This window comes from Acipenser ruthenus, chromosome 11 (genome assembly GCF_902713425.1).
Source record: "Acipenser ruthenus chromosome 11, fAciRut3.2 maternal haplotype, whole genome shotgun sequence".
NCBI lineage: Eukaryota > Metazoa > Chordata > Actinopteri > Acipenseriformes > Acipenseridae > Acipenser > Acipenser ruthenus.
This window is the reverse complement of record NC_081199.1, coordinates 44,244,150-44,261,830: the sequence shown is the minus strand read 5'-3', so window position 1 is coordinate 44,261,830 and position 17,681 is coordinate 44,244,150. Positions and strand designations below refer to the sequence as shown.

Genomic DNA, 17,681 nt, shown 5'->3' with positions numbered 1-17,681 from the left:
AAATAATCTTCCAGCGCCTCCCGACTGCAGTACCGCTGCGTGTCCACTGGAGGGAGCCCAGCGCCTCCGTGGCGGCGACTCCGCATGACTCGAGCGCGTTAGTGACGTCCCCGCCCCGATTGGCCCGTCTGTCGCTGTTTGTGAAGATAGCGTTCGCAGTTTTCACTGTAAACCTCTGGAGTTTGGGAAGGGAAACTGCCCGTGAAAGCTGAACGACCAAAACTGTGAAAAATGACATCGCTCTGATAAAAATACGAGACGACCTACACAGCATGAGTCATAAATCACAGAAATCTTGATTCCTACAAACATCATCATCATCATAATAATACACGTCATTAATTTGTCTGCAGTGTTGCTGGGACTCCCAGCGTCACATTCCCCTCTGGCTGTAGTACCGGTGTGTGTCCACTGGAGGGGGCAGTGTGCCTCACTGCCTGCTTGCCTGCGCTTTGGCTCCGCACCCACTCAAAAACCTTTTTTAAAATGTATTTTGAAATCTAAATTTGGACGCGTGTATTGTTTTGAAGTCAGCAAACATTTGAATTGCAGATGAACGAGTGTAGCTGATGGAATTGGATTAAGCTTAACACAAAGAAACGTTTGTGTCAGTGCTTCACAGAGGGTTGTTTTAAAATAAGTTTTTTTAATTTGCAGACAGTTTGTGTGAACTCTATGACGTTGGAGACAGGACGCTTCACGTGCTCCAGTTTACACGCAGTGACTGAAGAGGAGATGCGATGTACCGTTGCTTGTTTTAGACAATGGGGACGGGACTGAGCGCTTACAGAGACGAGGGACTAACATGAACACAGAGTAACATGAACACACAAAGGCACACACAATTTCACAGTCACGATGTTAACTCGGGGGAAAGATGCCCTGCATGGCCGATTGGCTGAAAAGCAGAACAGAAGCAGCCTATCACATGAGGGGAGGTGGGTGGCTTTCTTATGACGTCACCGCTGCCAGTTCTATAAAGAGACCCGTTGTGCGCTCTCACGTCAGATGAAGAAAACGAGTCGTTAGGTTTGTGTGGATCAGCGAGCACGCTGGAAACTAGAGACCAAGTGAAGCGTTGGAAATCCTGCGAGCTCCTCGGGTCGCCGCTGGGGGCGGTCAGCCGCCGGGCTTGTCCAGTAATGTTGCGGTTAAGCGCTCGCTGCTGGGTCCTGACGGGTACCGGAGAGGCTCAGTATATTTCATTTTGAAATGCCTACATTGCGTCCTTCTGTTTTGAATGTGCAGGTCTATTTGTTTCTATTTTGTAATGTGTTTATTTAGTGGAGGAATTTGATGGTAGTTTCGTATTCACTTTCTCATTGCCCTGACAGTGATTTGTGAAAGAGCCTCATGTTTTAAATGATTGTTGAACACACTTCAATAATAAAGGTTATTTTAAATCCGGTTTGAAACACCAAGCATTTGAAAAGCAGATTCAATCAATAATAACGGAATTGTATTAACACAAGACGTCTCTGCTTCACAAAGCTCGTTAACAACGCAGAGGTGCCAGCTTATAAAAGCAGAACCGAGGAGAACAGCAGCAGCATTTCTTTTTTTCAAGGCCAGGGGCTGCTGGCCTGAGAAATGAAAAGGCTCTTGGGTCTGGCAAGCCAGTAACATTATTTCTGCTGTTTAATGTAGAACTGGTAACTGTAAACACATGGCATTTAAAATGAACAACCCCAATACAAAGACTTCAACACAGATTTTTATTTATTTTGTGTTTCTTCTGGATTTAAATATCAGTAATGAAGAGTGAGTGCTTCAAACCTGGACTGAAATATTCAACCTCAAAACTATATCAAAATAACAACACCTGAAGAAAGATTTGATCTCCTCCTAAGAGCTGCAGGTTCCTCTCTCTCCTCTCCTCAGAGCTGCAGCTCCCTCAGTAGCAGGTTCCTCTCTCTAATCTCCTCTCTCTCTCCTCTCCTCAGAGCTGCAGCTCCCTCAGTAGCAGGTTCCTCTCCCTCCTCCCTCTCTCTCCTCAGAGCTGCAGCTCCCTCAGTAGCAGGTTCCTCTCCCTCCTCCCTCTCTCTCCTCAGAGCTGCAGCTCCCTCAGTAGCAGGTTCTTCTCTCTCCTCCCTCTCTCCTCAGAGCTGCAGCTCCCTCAGTAGCAGGTTCCTCTCTCTTCCCTCTCCTCAGAGCTGCAGCTCCTTAAGTAGCAGGTTCCTCTCTCTTCCCTCTCCTCCCTCTCCTCAGAGTTGCAGCTCCCTCAGTAGCAGGTTCCTCTCTCTCCTCCCTCTCCTCACCTCCCCTCCCTGGGGAGGAGAGAGGGGAGGAGAGAGGGGAGAGGGCAGCAGCAGTATTCCTCAGTCCAGGAAGGACAGCTCCATGCACTCCACAGCCTCTGGGTGAAGCATGCGGGTCGCCAGCCGCTCCATATCATCCAGGCTCAACAAGCGCAGCCTCCGCTCGTAATCCTGAGAGAGAGGCAGAGGGAGAGACACAGAGTCACAACTACACGCTGCTCTACACCTGCATTTCAGAGTGTGTGTGCTGCAGCTGTGATTGTGTGTGTCTCTGTGTCACTGTACAGCTGTGTCTGTGTGTGTTTGTATAACAGTGTGCATGTGCTGCAGCTAGGATTGTGTGTGTAGCAGTCTTTATTGTGTTCAATTTATCTTGTGTAGCTGCTCCAGCCTCTCACTGTGTGTGTGTGTGTGTGTGTGTGTCTGTGTGCTGTATCTATGTGTCTGTATATAGCAGTGTCTGTGTTTATTATGTTCAGGTTACCTTGTGTAGCTGCTCCAGCCTCTCACTGTGTGTGTGTGTGTGTGTGTGTGTGTGTGTGTGTGTGTGTGTGTGTGTGTGTGTGTGTGTGTGTGTGCTGTATCTATGTGTCTGTATCTGTGTTTATTGTTTATTGTTTTCAGGTTACCTTGTGTAGCTGCTCCAGCCTCTCACTGTGTGTGTGTGTGTGTGTGTGTGTGTGTGTGTGTGTGTGTGTGTGTGCTGTATCTATGTGTCTGTATCTGTGTTTATTGTTTATTGTTTTCAGGTTACCTTGTGTAGCTGCTCCAGCCTCTCACTGTGTGTGTGTGTGTGTGTGTGTGTGTGTGTGTGTTGTATCTATGTGTCTGTATCTGTGTTTATTGTTTATTGTTTTCAGGTTACCTTGTGTTGCTGCTCCAGCCTCTCACTGTGTGTGTGTGTGTGTGTGTGTGTGTGTGTGTGTGTGTGTGTGTTGTATCTATGTGTCTGTATCTGTGTTTATTGTTTTCAGGTTACCTTGTGTTGCTGCTCCAGCCTCTCACTGTGTGTGTGTGTGTGTGTGTGTGTGTGTGTGTGTGTGTGTGTGTGTGCTGTATCTATGTGTCTGTATCTGTGTTTATTGTTTATTGTTTTCAGGTTACCTTGTGTTGCTGCTCCAGCCTCTCACTGTGTGTGTGTGTGTGTGTGTGTGTGTGTGTGTGTGTGTGTGTGTGTGCGCTGTATCTATGTGTCTGTATCTGTGTTTATTGTTTATTGTTTTCGGGTTACCTTGTGTTGCTGCTCCAGCCTCTCACTGTGTGTGTGTGTGTGTGTGTGTGTGTGTGTGTGTGTGTGTGTGTGTGTGTGTGTGTTGTATCTATGTGTCTGTATCTGTGTTTATTGTTTATTGTTTTCAGGTTACCTTGTGTTGCTGCTCCAGCCTCTCACTGTGTGTGTGTGTGTGTGTGTGTGTGTGTGTGTGTGTGTGTGTGTGCGCTGTATCTATGTGTCTGTATCTGTGTTTATTGTTTATTGTTTTCAGGTTACCTTGTGTTGCTGCTCCAGCCTCTCACTGTGTGTGTGTGTGTGTGTGTGTGTGTGTGTGTGTGTGTGTGTGTGTGTGCGCTGTATCTATGTGTCTGTATCTGTGTTTATTGTTTATTGTTTTCAGGTTACCTTGTGTTGCTGCTCCAGCCTCTCACTGTGTGTGTGTGTGTGTGTGTGTGTGTGTGTGTGTGTGTGTGTGTGCGCTGTATCTATGTGTCTGTATCTGTGTTTATTGTTTATTGTTTTCGGGTTACCTTGTGTTGCTGCTCCAGCCTCTCACTGTGTGAGACGAGGGGTGAGGAGGGGTGACACAGGGAGTGCTGTTCTTGCTCGGGTGACACTTTCTCTGTTGGGGGTGTGACAACGAGTTCAGCTTCGAATCGGGGCCGATGGAGTCGTGTGACAGTCTGTGCTCATCTGAGAGAGAGAGGGAGGGGGAGAGACAGGAGAGATTAAAGACCAGTCAGATTAAAACACTTCATACAACTCAAAGATGAAAAAAGACTGAAAACACTTTGTTTGTAGGTGTTACTGTTAATAGATATACAGTATGTAGAGCAACATGCATGCTTTTTAATTGAGTGCTGTGCTGTGCAGCCTACCTGCCAGCGCCTTGCCTTTGTAGAGGAGTCCCTGTTGATTGACAGGTGTGCCGAGCCTGTCAGAGACCAGACTCCAGACTGTGGAGACCTTCTCATCCTCACAGACCTGTCAAGAGACAAGAACACAAAGATAGTGAGGGGATAAGCATTAAACACTGAAACTACATCTTAATCCTCACAGACCTGTCGATATACAGGAACACACACACACACACACTTCATGAGACAGGCGAGAGTGAGCACTAACACTGAAACGGACTTGGATTATCACAGACCTGTGAAGGTACAGGAACACACGCACACAACCAGAGCAATCTAGAAGCACAGCGAGGGGACGGAGGATCAGGAACATCAGCACACAACCAGAGCAATCTGGAAGCACAGCGAGGGGATGGAGGATCAGGAACACACGCACACAACCAGAGCAATCTGGAAGCACAGCGAGGGGGTGGAGAATCAGGAACATCAGCACACAACCAGAGCAATCTGGAAGCACAGCGAGGGGGTGGAGAATCAGGAACATCAGCACACAACCAGAGCAATCTGGAAGCACAGCGAGGGGGTGGAGAATCAGGAACATCAGCACACAACCAGAGCAATCTGGAAGCACAGCGAGGGGATGGAGGATCAGGAACATCAGCACACAACCAGAGCAATCTAGAAGCACAGCGAGGGGATGGAGGATCAGGAACACACGCACACAACCAGAGCAATCTAGAAGCACAGCGAGGGGATGGAGGATCAGGAACACACGCACACAACCAGAGCAATCTGGAAGCACAGCGAGGGGGTGGAGAATCAGGAACATCAGCACACAACCAGAGCAATCTGGAAGCACAGCGAGGGGGTGGAGAATCAGGAACATCAGCACACAACCAGAGCAATCTGGAAGCACAGCGAGGGGATGGAGGATCAGGAACACACGCACACAACCAGAGCAATCTAGAAGCACAGCGAGGGGATGGAGGATCAGGAACACACGCACACAACCAGAGCAATCTGGAAGCACAGCGAGGGGATGGAGGATCAGGAACATCAGCACACAACCAGAGCAATCTGGAAGCACAGCGAGGGGATGGAGGATCAGGAACATCAGCACACAACCAGAGCAATCTGGAAGCACAGCGAGGGGGTGGAGAATCAGGAACACACGCACACAACCAGAGCAATCTGGATGCACAGCGAGGGGGTGGAGAATCAGGAACATCAGCACACAACCAGAGCAATCTGGAAGCACAGCGAGGGGGTGGAGAATCAGGAACATCAGCACACAACCAGAGCAATCTGGAAGCACAGCGAGGGGATGGAGGATCAGGAACATCAGCACACAACCAGAGCAATCGAGAAGCACAGCGAGGGGATGGATCAGGAACATCAGCACACAACCAGAGCAATCGAGAAGCACAGCGAGGGGACGGAGGATCAGGAATATCAGCACACAACCAGAGCAATCTAGAAGCACAGCGAGGGGGTGGAGGATCAAGAACACACGCACACAACGAGAGCAATCGAGAAGCACAGCGAGGGGATGGAGGATCAGAAACACACACATACAACCAGAGCAATCGAGAAGCACAGCGAGGTGATGGAGGATCAGGAATATCAGCACACAATCAGAGCAATCTAGAAGCACAGCAAGGGGATGGAGGATCAAGAACACACGCACACAACGAGAGCAATCTAGAAGCACAACACTCCTGTGTCAACATTTGCCACCATGCAAATGCACTCATTGTCATTTAAAACTGGATTTGTATTAAGAGCATAAGAAATTTTACAAACGAGAGGAAGCCATTCGGTCCATCTTGCTTATTTGGTTGTTAGTAGCTTATTTCAAAGTGCCCTGATTTGCACCCCCGCAATTCAACCCACTCTGTGATGTTTTATGTTCCGTTATCAAACAACTGCTGACTTGCCCAATCTCAACATAAACAACGGGCCGCTGTTCTAGCGAGGCAGCTTCTGAAAACGAATTCCTTTGAGAAGATTGCAAAGGGATACTGTAGCTGTTTAGTCTTGCTTACAGTCTCACTCACGTTTCTCTCTCATTCTCACTCCCCTACATAAAGGTGACCCCCCCCCCCCCCCCCAAATCAATATAGCCAGGGAAGTCCCCCCCCCCCCCCCGTCAAACCGCACCCTGCTGATCAGAGCTCACAAAGAGAAATACATTATTAGAAGCCACTCAGCAAACAGTCAAAAGTAAACAAACATCACAAGCGGGTCCGGCCGGTCATTTGTCATTAACAATGTGGGATTCAAAAACAACCGATGCACGGAATAATAAACTAAGTAAACAGGTGCATTCACCTGGTTTAACGAGCTCTGTCACTCGTAGTCTTCTTTGCAAAACAATAGCAAACGCCTCCTCGCTTGGCTTCCTTCTTCCACACACTAACATATTACATTAAATATACTTGTTGGACCTCGTTAATTCGGAGCAGCTCCGACAAGCGGCTGCGGTGTCCTGTGCTGTTACAATGGGCAGAAAACCTCAGCGAGCTTTCATTTCCTATCCAATGCTGCTCCTTTCGTGTGGCCGTTTAGTAGAACGGCTTTCAAGTGGTTGAAATGAGTAGTAACTAATTTTGCTTTATAAAGTCGAATGAACCCTGCTGAATAATGTTACGTTAACATATTTAATTACACACTGCGTTATAGTTTTCTATATACTTCACTAAAAACGGAACAATTGACAAATGTGACTTTTCAAAATCTAACGCTGTCCATTTTTTAAACTGCTGCTGTATCAATACAATGTTCGTCATGAATCTTGCTTAAATTTTTATACTGTGCTATTAAATTATTACAGTTACGTTCAACCGTATATACTTTTGGAAAGAGTTTAAATCGCTATAAAAGAGAACTTCAATTCAAACGACTCTAAATCTTTCTTTCAGTAACGTTCTGGTTTAAAATCGTTGTTTTGTTTGGTTATTTAGAAACTGCCAGTTTTAAAATATGACAGCTAGGAAAACAATTCCTCACCAGATACATAAAAATATAATATTTTTTAAATACTGATGTGGACCCGTGAACTAGAAAATGTTTTATTAATAATAAATATATATTTTTAAACAGGTGCGCACGCAGGACAGCCATAGGGTCTATGCAAATTAGGTAACGCGATTCTAAGTTTTGATTCGCTAGCTGTGTGCGCCAATTATTATTATTATTATTATTATTATTATTATTATTATTATTATTAATATTATTATTATTATTATTATTATTATTATTATTATTATTATTATTTACTTATTTATTTCTTAGCAGACTCCCTTATCCAGGGCGACTTACAATTGCTACAAGATATCACATTATTTTTACAGACAATTACCCATTTAAGTCATCTACTTATTTTATCCAATTAGATTGTTGCAGCAGCAGTGTGGAGTAGTGGTTAGGGCTCTGGACTCTTGACCGGAGGGTTGTGGGTTCAATCCTCGGTGGGGGACACTGCTGCTGTACCCTTGAGCAAGCTACTTTACCTAGATTGCTCCAGTAAAAAACCCAACTGTATAAATGGGGAATTATATGTAAAAATAATGTGATATCTTGTAACAATTGTAAGCCTGCTAATAAATAAATAATAATAATAATAATAATAATAATAAAAAATAATAATAATAGTTACAGCTTCACAGTCTCCTCTGGCTGTAGTACCAGTGCGTGTCCACGGGGGGGGAGCAGTGTGCCTCAGTGGCTGCTCTTGCCTGGGTGTTGGCTCTGCGGTTACATGTAAACACTACCCGCTCTGGCTGTCTGTCTAACGTCGTAATGGCGCCCTGCCGCACTCAATCACATGACTCAAACTCTTATTTAAAAACGTAAATTTAGACGCGTGTATTGTTTTGAAGTTACCTAACATTTGAATTGCAGATGAACGAGTGCAAGCAAGCTTACTATCTCCATCCAGTGGATACTGCCAGGTGCTGCAGGCAAGCTCACTGTCTCCATCCAGTAGATACTGCTTGCTACTGCAAGCATCTCACTATCCCCCTCTAGTGGATAATGTCAGGTACTGCAGGCAAGCTCACTTTCTCCATCCAGTGGATACTGCCATTACTGCAAGCAAGCTCACTGTCTCCATCTAGTGGATACTGTCAGGTACTGCAGGCAAACTCACTCTCCCCCTCTGGTGGATACTCTCAGGTAATTCAGGTAAGCTCACTGTCTCCCTCTGATGGATACTCTCAGGTAATTCAGGTAAGATCAGTGTCTCCCTCCGGTGGGTGCTGCCTCATGTCTTATGTCTCATGCTTCATGTCTCATGTCTCATGTCTCATGTCTCACGCAAGTCAAAAAGGAAGTTAGAAAGGCAGAGAGAGAGAAATGAACATTGCTAAGGGGGCTAAAACCAATTCCAAAATGTTTTTCCAATATTATAACAGCAAGTGAACATTCAAAGAGGAGGTTAAATGTTTAAGAGACACAAATGGCAAAGTCATAGACAAAGAAAAAAATAGCAAATATATTAAATGATTACTTTTCACAGATTTTTACAAAGGAGGATACAGATAACATGCCCCACATGTCGACCTGTTCCTATCCAGTTTTAAATAACTTTAGAATAACAGAGGTAGAAGTGTTAAAGGGACTAGGAGCAGGGGTCTCCAGCCCTGGTCCTGGAGAGCTACTGGGGCTGCTGGTTTTCGTTTCAACCAATCTCTCAGTTACTTAATTGAACCAATTATTGGTTAATTAGTCAAGATTAACAGGTGTTCCACATCTTTAGCCACTGATGATGTAAAGACAGCTATAAAACCTGCTGGACAGGGGCTCTCCAGGACCAGGGTTGGAGACCCCTGTCCTTGTGACTGTCCAACTAGCACCTAAGGGGTTAATAAAACAAAAACCTCGTTCCTAAAATCCAGCTGTTGGACTAGCCCCTCCCATTTAGAAAAGAAAAAAAACACTATGCGCTGAAGCTCCCAGTTTTTGACAGGCACTAGACCAATGAAAATTCAAGAGTGAAAAGTTACCCTCACTGAGCACCCAATAACAACAGATAGAAGGCAGGGCTATCGAATCAAATTTGGTTGAATGGGAGTACAAAGAGCAGCTGAATAGGGATGCGGAATCGATACAGTGTATATGCATCCGTGATATCCAGGGTACAGGGCGCTGTGCTACAAACACAGGTTGCACAGTCAAGTTTCATTTCTATACCGGAGAGACCTGCCATATGCTGAATGAAGAACAACAGCTCCGATGCAACAGAACGGAACGGGGAGATCTTTGCTGCATGATTTACTGTGGATAAATACAAATCTCAACTGCCTGAAATGTTATAAAGGATATACAGTATGCTGTACACGAACACGCTTATTGATCTCCCGGGGGTTTATTTACTGAACAGACGCGTCATCATTTTATTTTCAATCGCAAAAGCATTCTTGATTTGGAAGACGTTCTGTGTTAAAGCAAGTCCTTGCGGAAGGAACACAAAATAGCTAAATGAATCTCGTGGAGATATGATAGAGTTAAGCGTTATACAAAATGTAGGAAGCCTTCTCCTGTGAAAGGTGCCAGCTCAGGTGTGCAGCCGCAGTGAGTGGGTAAGCAAGGGGGCGATGACGAGAAGGGCAAGACCACCACGAGCCAAGGTGACGCTGTGCTTCGTGTTCATGGACACTTCGTTTTATTTTAAAGCAAACAAACCTTCATTGAAATGAATGGGGAGCCACATCGGAAGAGCTGTCGCTGCAGTTTGACCTGGCTTCAGTTTAGGTGACGATTGGTGATTTTGTTTCACCGGCCACTCAACTGAAAACAGGATTGATATTTTTATATTTGCAATTAGTTGCAGGACACCTTGCGCCTAAAAGGATCCACGAGTCAGTTATTGGAATAATATCATTGAGCAGATTCACCGCTCACTCCACAAGTACCAGATATTGGATTAAAAGGGAATTAATTCTGACAATTTGAATTAGATTTTATTTTAAAGCTGCACTATTTGCATTTTGAGCTTTTTAAAAATATATATATTTATACCACGATAAGATACAATAGAGTTAACTAGCAGAACCTTACAGTGTGACTCATTTTAATTTAAGGCTTTAAAAATTTTGAAAAAATGCTTAATGATCAGATATTTCCCCTTGAGCTTAAAATTCTTTTTTAAAAATACATATTTATCCCCAGAAACTTTTAACAGTAAAAATATGTTTTAAATGTTCTATTTTAATTGCTCTGGTATGTGCTCCTGAGTATTGAACTGTAAAAACTTCCATGGTTAAATAGTTTAACCTAAAATATTTGTCTGGAAGATTACTGAACTCCTTAAAATTGTTATAGAAAGTTGAGCATTATTATTTATTATTTTGTAGTATTTTCAACATAAAGACTAAATGGATAGCGACTGTGGAGCCCAGCTGTATCACTAACATCGTGCTGAAGAAATGGATTCCCACTGCTTTGTTTTGGCTCAATAATTAAATAAACAATTGAATATCAGTCTCTCGCCATTTCAAGCTGTGTGTATCTCGGATATGTCCCGATCCAATAGCGTGAGCCCTCCAGGGTTAACTGCCCCTGGACCTCGGGGTGGGACTGAACATCGCTCTGCTTGGAGCGACTCCCACTCCAGAGCCAATGGGTGTCCTTACTCCACTAAATCAGCTGCCAAGAAAACCACCAGGTCCAGCAGCAGGTGGAGGGGAGAAGAGGATTTGGAGCGGCAGCTGGGAAGGACCACAAGCACTGTGAGCCGAGTCAGCTTCAGATCCAAGTGTGCGTGGCAAGACAATGCACAGGAGGGCCGCAACAACAACACAGCAGCCCCAAAGCAGGATGGGGAGCTGAGAGCCAAGTCTGTGGAGCTCGGGCTGGAGGAGAGGAGAGGGAAGAGCAGAGCTGAGGAGCATGCTCAGGAAATGCACTTCTCCATGGCTCAGTGTTGCAGCAGCGTGTTGCAGATCTTCAGATCCAAGAAGTTTCCTTCGGTAAAGCTGGAGAGGTTGTACCAGCGTTACTTTTTCAGGCTCAACCAGAGCAGCCTGACCATGCTCATGAGCGTCTTGGTGGTGCTGTGCACGGTGATGCTGGGCTTCCACTGTGCAGGGGGGGGTTACAAGCTGCCCTATGTGGTTGTCTTTACTGTTGCCATTGCGCTCATCGTTGTGCTCATGATCATATGTAACAGGAATGGGTTCCACCAGGACCACATGTGGATCATCTGTTACCTGGTCATCTTGGTTGTCATTGTGGTGCAGATCATTGCGGTTTTGCTGGTGGAGCCCAGAAGTGCCTCAGAGGGGATATGGTGGACTGTCTTCTTCATTTACATCATCTACACGCTGCTGCCGATCAGAATGCGGGCTGCGGTCATGAGTGGAGTTATTCTGTCAGCTGTGCACCTGACCATCTCTTGGAAGTTAAACGAAGTGGACAGCTTTCTATGGAAACAGGTAAGAATATCTTTGCAACTTGACACAAATCATATGTGACTGTCACCTTTAGATCATTGCAATCCTTTTGTTTTTTTGAATGTGAGGGAAAGGTTTTGCTCTTAATTTGCTGTGCTGTCAGCTACTAAATTGACATGGTGTTGTTAAACTTTACATTTTCGAACAAAGTGGTTTACATAAGAAGGTAAAATTAGACACAACAGTTTACAGAATTCAAGGTTGATTAGCAGCCTGTTTGCAGTTGACTGGAGATCTTTATTTTACTGTATGTATGGCACATTTACATTTTTAATAACTCTAGTAGCTTGTGTACAATAAATGACTCTGTATTGAGTACACTCTATAGGCACGCGTGTGACAGACTGCTGACATTTCCTCCACTGAAAGCAGTTTGGGAGAGCAGTGTCATGCATCCTTCATTCCTACAGAACAGGAGGTGTCAAACAGAACTGTTGACCTTTTCTGCTAATTGCTTCCCACTACTTCATATTAATAAATTATAACACAGGTGTATTTCCAGGAGTGCTTCTGTAGCGTAGTGGACGTTTTGTTGTTTTATCTTCTTTCAAAACATTGATGACAAAAAAACACAGCAAGGGAACGTTCCTCCAAAGTGGTTTAATTAGTCTTGAAATTCCAAGGGGACCTGATGAGCCTGGGTTATGTTTCACTTATGGCTAATTAGAAATTCCCCCTGGTTGGTATGAATCGCAATGATTTTACAGGTCTTACGCCTGGGTGTGCTGTACCTGAACCTGGATTTTGGATATCTTGTAAGCTATGGGGGGTTTCAGTGTCTATTTATATGTTAGAAATACAAATCAATACAGAAATGTCCCAGGTTTAGATGTATCTCATGCTGGGCTCCAGCACAAGGCCTGTTGACTAATGCATTTGCAGACTCTGGATGGATGCTGTAGCTTGTTGGTATGGAAATATTGCTCAGAAAATACTGTTTCCTTTTCCTGACTAAAAGTTGCGTGGGGGTGGATAATAATTAGGAAGGGCTAAATGAACACAATCTCTTTTGTGAACAACTCCGGTTCTGAACAGAGCCATGAGTGTTCTCATGGGGCTATTCACCATAGGACTAGATCTTTATTGGTGCCTAATGGTAAACAATTCTGTATTTCTGAATACTTACACAGCAGAATGCTTACAATAATTCTTCCAGTTTTAATTGATAGATTATTCCATCCATATCACAAAAATAAACTGTATCTAGGCATAACAGACTATGCAAGTGTACAAAGCAGAAATATGCTAAGAAAGCGATGCAATGTACGTTGTCACTGAAAAGTAATTTGTTAGTTAGTATTGGAGTAATTGACCTGGTCATAACAAGTAAGGAAACTGTAAAAATAAATCCATGAAACAGCATTGGAAGCTTCCTCACCTGAAGCTATTACTGCAGTTTGTGTGGTGCTTTCCTTCACAGCTTTATCTGGTATTGCTCAGAAACCGTATCTCTACGCTTTCCTGCAATTACAGCAGCACCTACAAACACGCTAGTTAAATAACATAGACATGAACAATAAAGTAGAGTGTTGCCTGAAAGCAGCATAATCTTAAACATTTAATATGTTTTGAATAATAAAAAAAACATTTTAATAGCATTAACAAACCAGTGTGTTACAGGGTGGTGAACCAGTAAGAAGTAATGGGCCATAAAAATGGTACCTCTGTTGCACCAGTAAGCCGTCAATATTGCACTAATGGCAAGCCCAGATTTTTGAGGAGGTGGTTTAATCCATAAAAAGGCTTGGCTTTGTTTGATATTGATATTGATGTAAAGCTAAATAATGATAAATGGACTGGCTCCATTCTAGTGTCTAGTCCATGTCCCCTTGCTGTGCTCATGAGGTTTGTTGGTAAGTGTTAATTTTATGGGCTGTTCAAACCTGTAAATTAGAAATACAAATACAATGCAAAATCATTTGTACTGTTCTTTCTATAGAATTATTTATGGTAATTCTTTCTATAGAATTATAAGAACATAAGAACATAAGACAACATAGGGAACATAGGGCAGCAGTGTGGAGTAGTGGTTAGGGCTCCGGACTCCTGACCGGAGGGTCGTGGGTTCAATCCCTAGTGGGGGACACTGCTGCTGTACCCTTGAGCAAGGTACTTTACCTAGATTGCTCCAGTAAAAACCCAACTGTATAAATGGATAATTGTATGTAAAAAATAAAATAACTGTATGTAAAAATAATGTGATATCTTGTAACAACTATAAGTCGCCCTGGATAAGGGCGTCTGCTAAAAAATAAATAATAATAATAATAAGAAAGTTTACAAACGAGAGGAGGCCATTCAGACCATCTTGCTCGTTTGGTTGTTAGTAGCTTATTGATCCCAGAATCTCATCAAGCAGGTTCTTGAAGGATCCCTTGGTGTCAGCTTCAACAACATTACTGGGGAGTTGGTTCCAGACCCTCACAATTCTCTGTGTAAAAAAGTGCCTCCTATTTTCTGTTCTGAATGCCCCTTTATCTAATCTCCATTTGTGACCTCTGGTCCTTGTTTCTTTGTTCAGGTCAAATAAGTCCCCTGGGTCGACATTGTCTATACCTTTTAGGATTTTGAATGTTTGAATCAGATCGCCGCATAGTCTTCTTTGTTCAAGACTGAATAGATTAAATTCTTTTAGCCTGTCTGCATATGACATGCCTTTTAAACCTGGAATAATTCTGGTCACTCTTCTTTGCACTTTCTAGAGCAGCAATATCCTTTTTGTAACGAGGTGACCAGAACTGAACACAATATTTTAGGTGAGGTCTTACTAATGCATTGTAAAGTTTTAACATTACTTCCCTTGATTTAAATTCAATACTTTTCACAACATGTCCGAGCATCTTGTTGGCCTTTTTTGTAGCTTCCCCACATTGTCTAGATGAAGCCATTTCTGAGTCAACATAAACTCCTAGGTCTTTTTCATAGCTTTCTTCTTCAATTTCAGTATCTCCCATATGATATTCATAATGCACATTTTTATTGCCTGCGTGGAGTACCTTACACTTTTCTCTATTAAATTTCATTTGCAATGTGTCTGCCCAGTTCTGAATGCTGTCTAGATCATTTTGAATGACCTTTGCTGCTGCAACTGTGTTTGCCACTCCTCCTATTTTTGTGTCGTCTGCAATTTAACGAGTTTGCTTACTATACCAGAATCTAAATCATTAATGTAGATTAGGAATAGCAGAGGACCTAATACTGATCCCTGTGGTACACCACTGGTTAAGTGGTGTACCACAATTATTTATGGTTAAGTGGGGTACCACAAATAATTATTTATGATAACCAGTGGAGTACCTCAGAGATCAGTATTAGGTCCTCTGCTCTTCCTAAACAGTAGAACTGCATCATGACTCGTGTTCATTCATTTAATAAGATTTAGTAGTACAGCGCAACTTATAGAAACATTTCTCATGCCAAGTCTGTGGTTTATCTTGCTGGTAGAGACATAAGAACATAAGAAAGTTTACAAACGAGAGGAGGCCATTCAGCCCATCTTTGGTTGTTAGTAGCTTATTGATCCCAGAATCTCATCAAGCAGCTTCTTGAAGGATCCCAGGGTGTCAGCTTCAACAACATTACTGGGGAGTTGGTTCCAGACCCTCACAATTCTCTGTGTAAAAAAGTGCCTCCTATTTTCTGTTCTGAATGCCCCTTTATCTAATCTCCATTTGACGCAGCAGGACTCTGCACGCCAAGTCTGTGGTTTATCCTGCTGGTAGGTGCTGTAAAAGAAAACTTTCTCTATGGAGCTGGGCTGTCCTTACTTACTTCAGTACACAGATTAGTCCGTAGAGGAAAATAATCCATGGACACACAATTGCTTCACAGTGCAGCCGCATCATTAGGAATTCTGGGTCTCCAAAGCCATTGATACATTTGTGTCTTTCTGCCCTGTCTGCTTGTGTTGCTACAGCAACGATCAACCAGCTAATTGGATGCAGAATAAAGAGATGACCTTCATTTGAAATGTGCCATGTGTGTGTTTTCACATCTCTTGGGAGTCTGTACTGTACTTGGCAGTTTGGAGTTTATAATTGTTGAATAGAAGCCATCAGTAGTTATTGTCTAGTTTGTTTAGATGTGCATGAAGGACATGCTACTGTAGAAGAGAGATACTAGTTCAACTATTATTCACATCCTCAGAAACTAAATGCATGCTATTCAGTAGAAAAGGAGAAATGCAAATATATACAGGAACATTAGAGGTGAATTATTCTTAGTGTCTATTAAAAATGCACCCTTTTTATTGTTTGTACAATATTCATTTGAAATCCTTTTTTTTCAGAGCTACAGTTCCTTGCTGTAATCCTGCTGCACTAATGTGATTCCAGTAAAGCGGATCTCTTTCTGCACTGCAGCAGAGCTTGAGTATTTCAGTGTATTTCTTCTAGCACATGCCTCTGGTGTTGCTGGTAGTACTGCTGTGGTTCTGTGAGGGAGTGAGGGAGCGGTGATCCAGGGGAGGGGAGCATGTTCCTCTTTTATAGGGTAGCACTACATAGAACAATGTACTGCAGTAAACTGACAACAATATTCTGGAACTGAAAAGCAGAACTTGATCGAGGGAAACGCTACATTAATAAATTTTGTACATGAAATATCAATGTTTCTGTTCCAGAGGATGGCTTAAAGCAAATGAAAAAAAAATCTCTGCTGTGATTCATTGATCACCTGTGAGTGGGAGTGGCCTCTGAGAACGGCTCTGCTCTCTCACTGCGCTGCAGATGCATGTGAAAACGGAATGGTTCTGGCCCCCAGCCCGTCTGCAGCAGGACTGATGGGAGAACTCAAAGAAACGCACACCGTCGTTGTTGTGGGTAGTGTAGTGTCCAGAGACTTACTAAATCCTCAAGTAAAGGCACAGCCTCACTGTTGTTGTTGGTAGTGTACGTTATGTGGCCAGAGGGTTTCCTATTTGCATGAACCAGCAATATATTTCCAGTAATGCCCCCAAAACACACACATATTAAATGAGCCTGCCAGCCACAGAGATTGCATGGCAGAAAGGGAACATGTTGCCGTGGCAACTCCTCTACAGGACACAAGGCAGTTGAATGCAGCGTGAGCCACTGCAAGCATTTCAGCGCTTGTCAGCGTAGGGACTGACACCCAATGGGATTTACATGTTAAGCTGTTGACCTGCATATGCCATTATTTTTCTGAATGTATTTATTTAACTAGGAGTTAGTGATTATTACCCAAATGCAGGCACACTGTAATGGGAGTATGAGATCAAGTCCCGGTCCTGGGCTTAATGCCTCCGGGAGGCATTTGTCCCGAATTCGTAGACACAGTGTAATCTTACAGTTTAGCACCACAGTCAAACCACAGCATATCTGTTTAGAGCGCATCATAGCACCACCCCTGCTGCATTATTTTTCAATGCCTTACACTCGCTCGCTTGCCTGTTAAAAATGATATATATCCAGACGCCCCCCCAGAAACCTTTCACATGGTCCGCACAACTGAAACACACCGACATCTCATCTCATCTCAAGCCGATAACGACTCTGCATCACCATGCTGTAAAGTGTTTCACTCAGAGGGCTGCATTTCTGTTCTTTCCTTTTTTTTAAATAAATAAACACAGCGCACTGCCATCGAGACAGAACAGCAACTACAGTGACAGCCAAATAGTCCACAACAATTAAAGCTACAAATCAACCTATTTGAAGTACAGACTTAAAGGAAAAACTGTTGATTCCATTTCTAATCATTTTACTTTCACAATCACTAAAACGAATCATTACCCCCGTTCGGGGGCAACTGTAAAAAAAAAAAAAAATCTAAATGTACCCCAGCACTCAAAATGGCAGGTGTCCCATTTTTGCATTTTGAAAACGTGCTCACCCTAGTGTCGCGAAGGGGAGCTGCAGTACAGTACCAGTTCAATTGG

The 17,681-nt window shown here is 43.5% G+C and overlaps 1 protein-coding gene and 1 long non-coding RNA gene across 3 annotated transcripts in view; one reads left to right on the top strand and one right to left on the bottom strand.

The window, feature by feature from the left end:
• Positions 1-1,701: 1,701 nt before the first annotated feature.
• Positions 1,702-7,257, bottom strand: LOC131739482 (uncharacterized). The gene is made up of 4 exons (XR_009330602.1): positions 6,660-7,257; positions 4,350-4,455; positions 4,002-4,164; positions 1,702-2,429 (listed from the first exon to the last, which is right to left on the bottom strand). It is a non-coding gene; the product is annotated as an uncharacterized LOC131739482 (long non-coding RNA).
• Positions 7,258-9,191: 1,934 nt separating this feature from the next.
• The window catches only part of LOC117426957 (adenylate cyclase type 5), a 68,059-nt gene continuing 59,569 nt past the window's right edge, over positions 9,192-17,681 (top strand). The window contains exon 1 of one of the 2 annotated variants that reach the window (XM_059034128.1): positions 9,192-11,764. In XM_059034128.1, coding sequence (XP_058890111.1) covers positions 10,847-11,764 — 918 coding nt within the window. In that variant the 5' untranslated portion in view covers positions 9,192-10,846. The remainder of the gene's footprint in view (positions 11,765-17,681) is intronic. The other variant, XM_059034127.1, reaches the window with a different exon arrangement.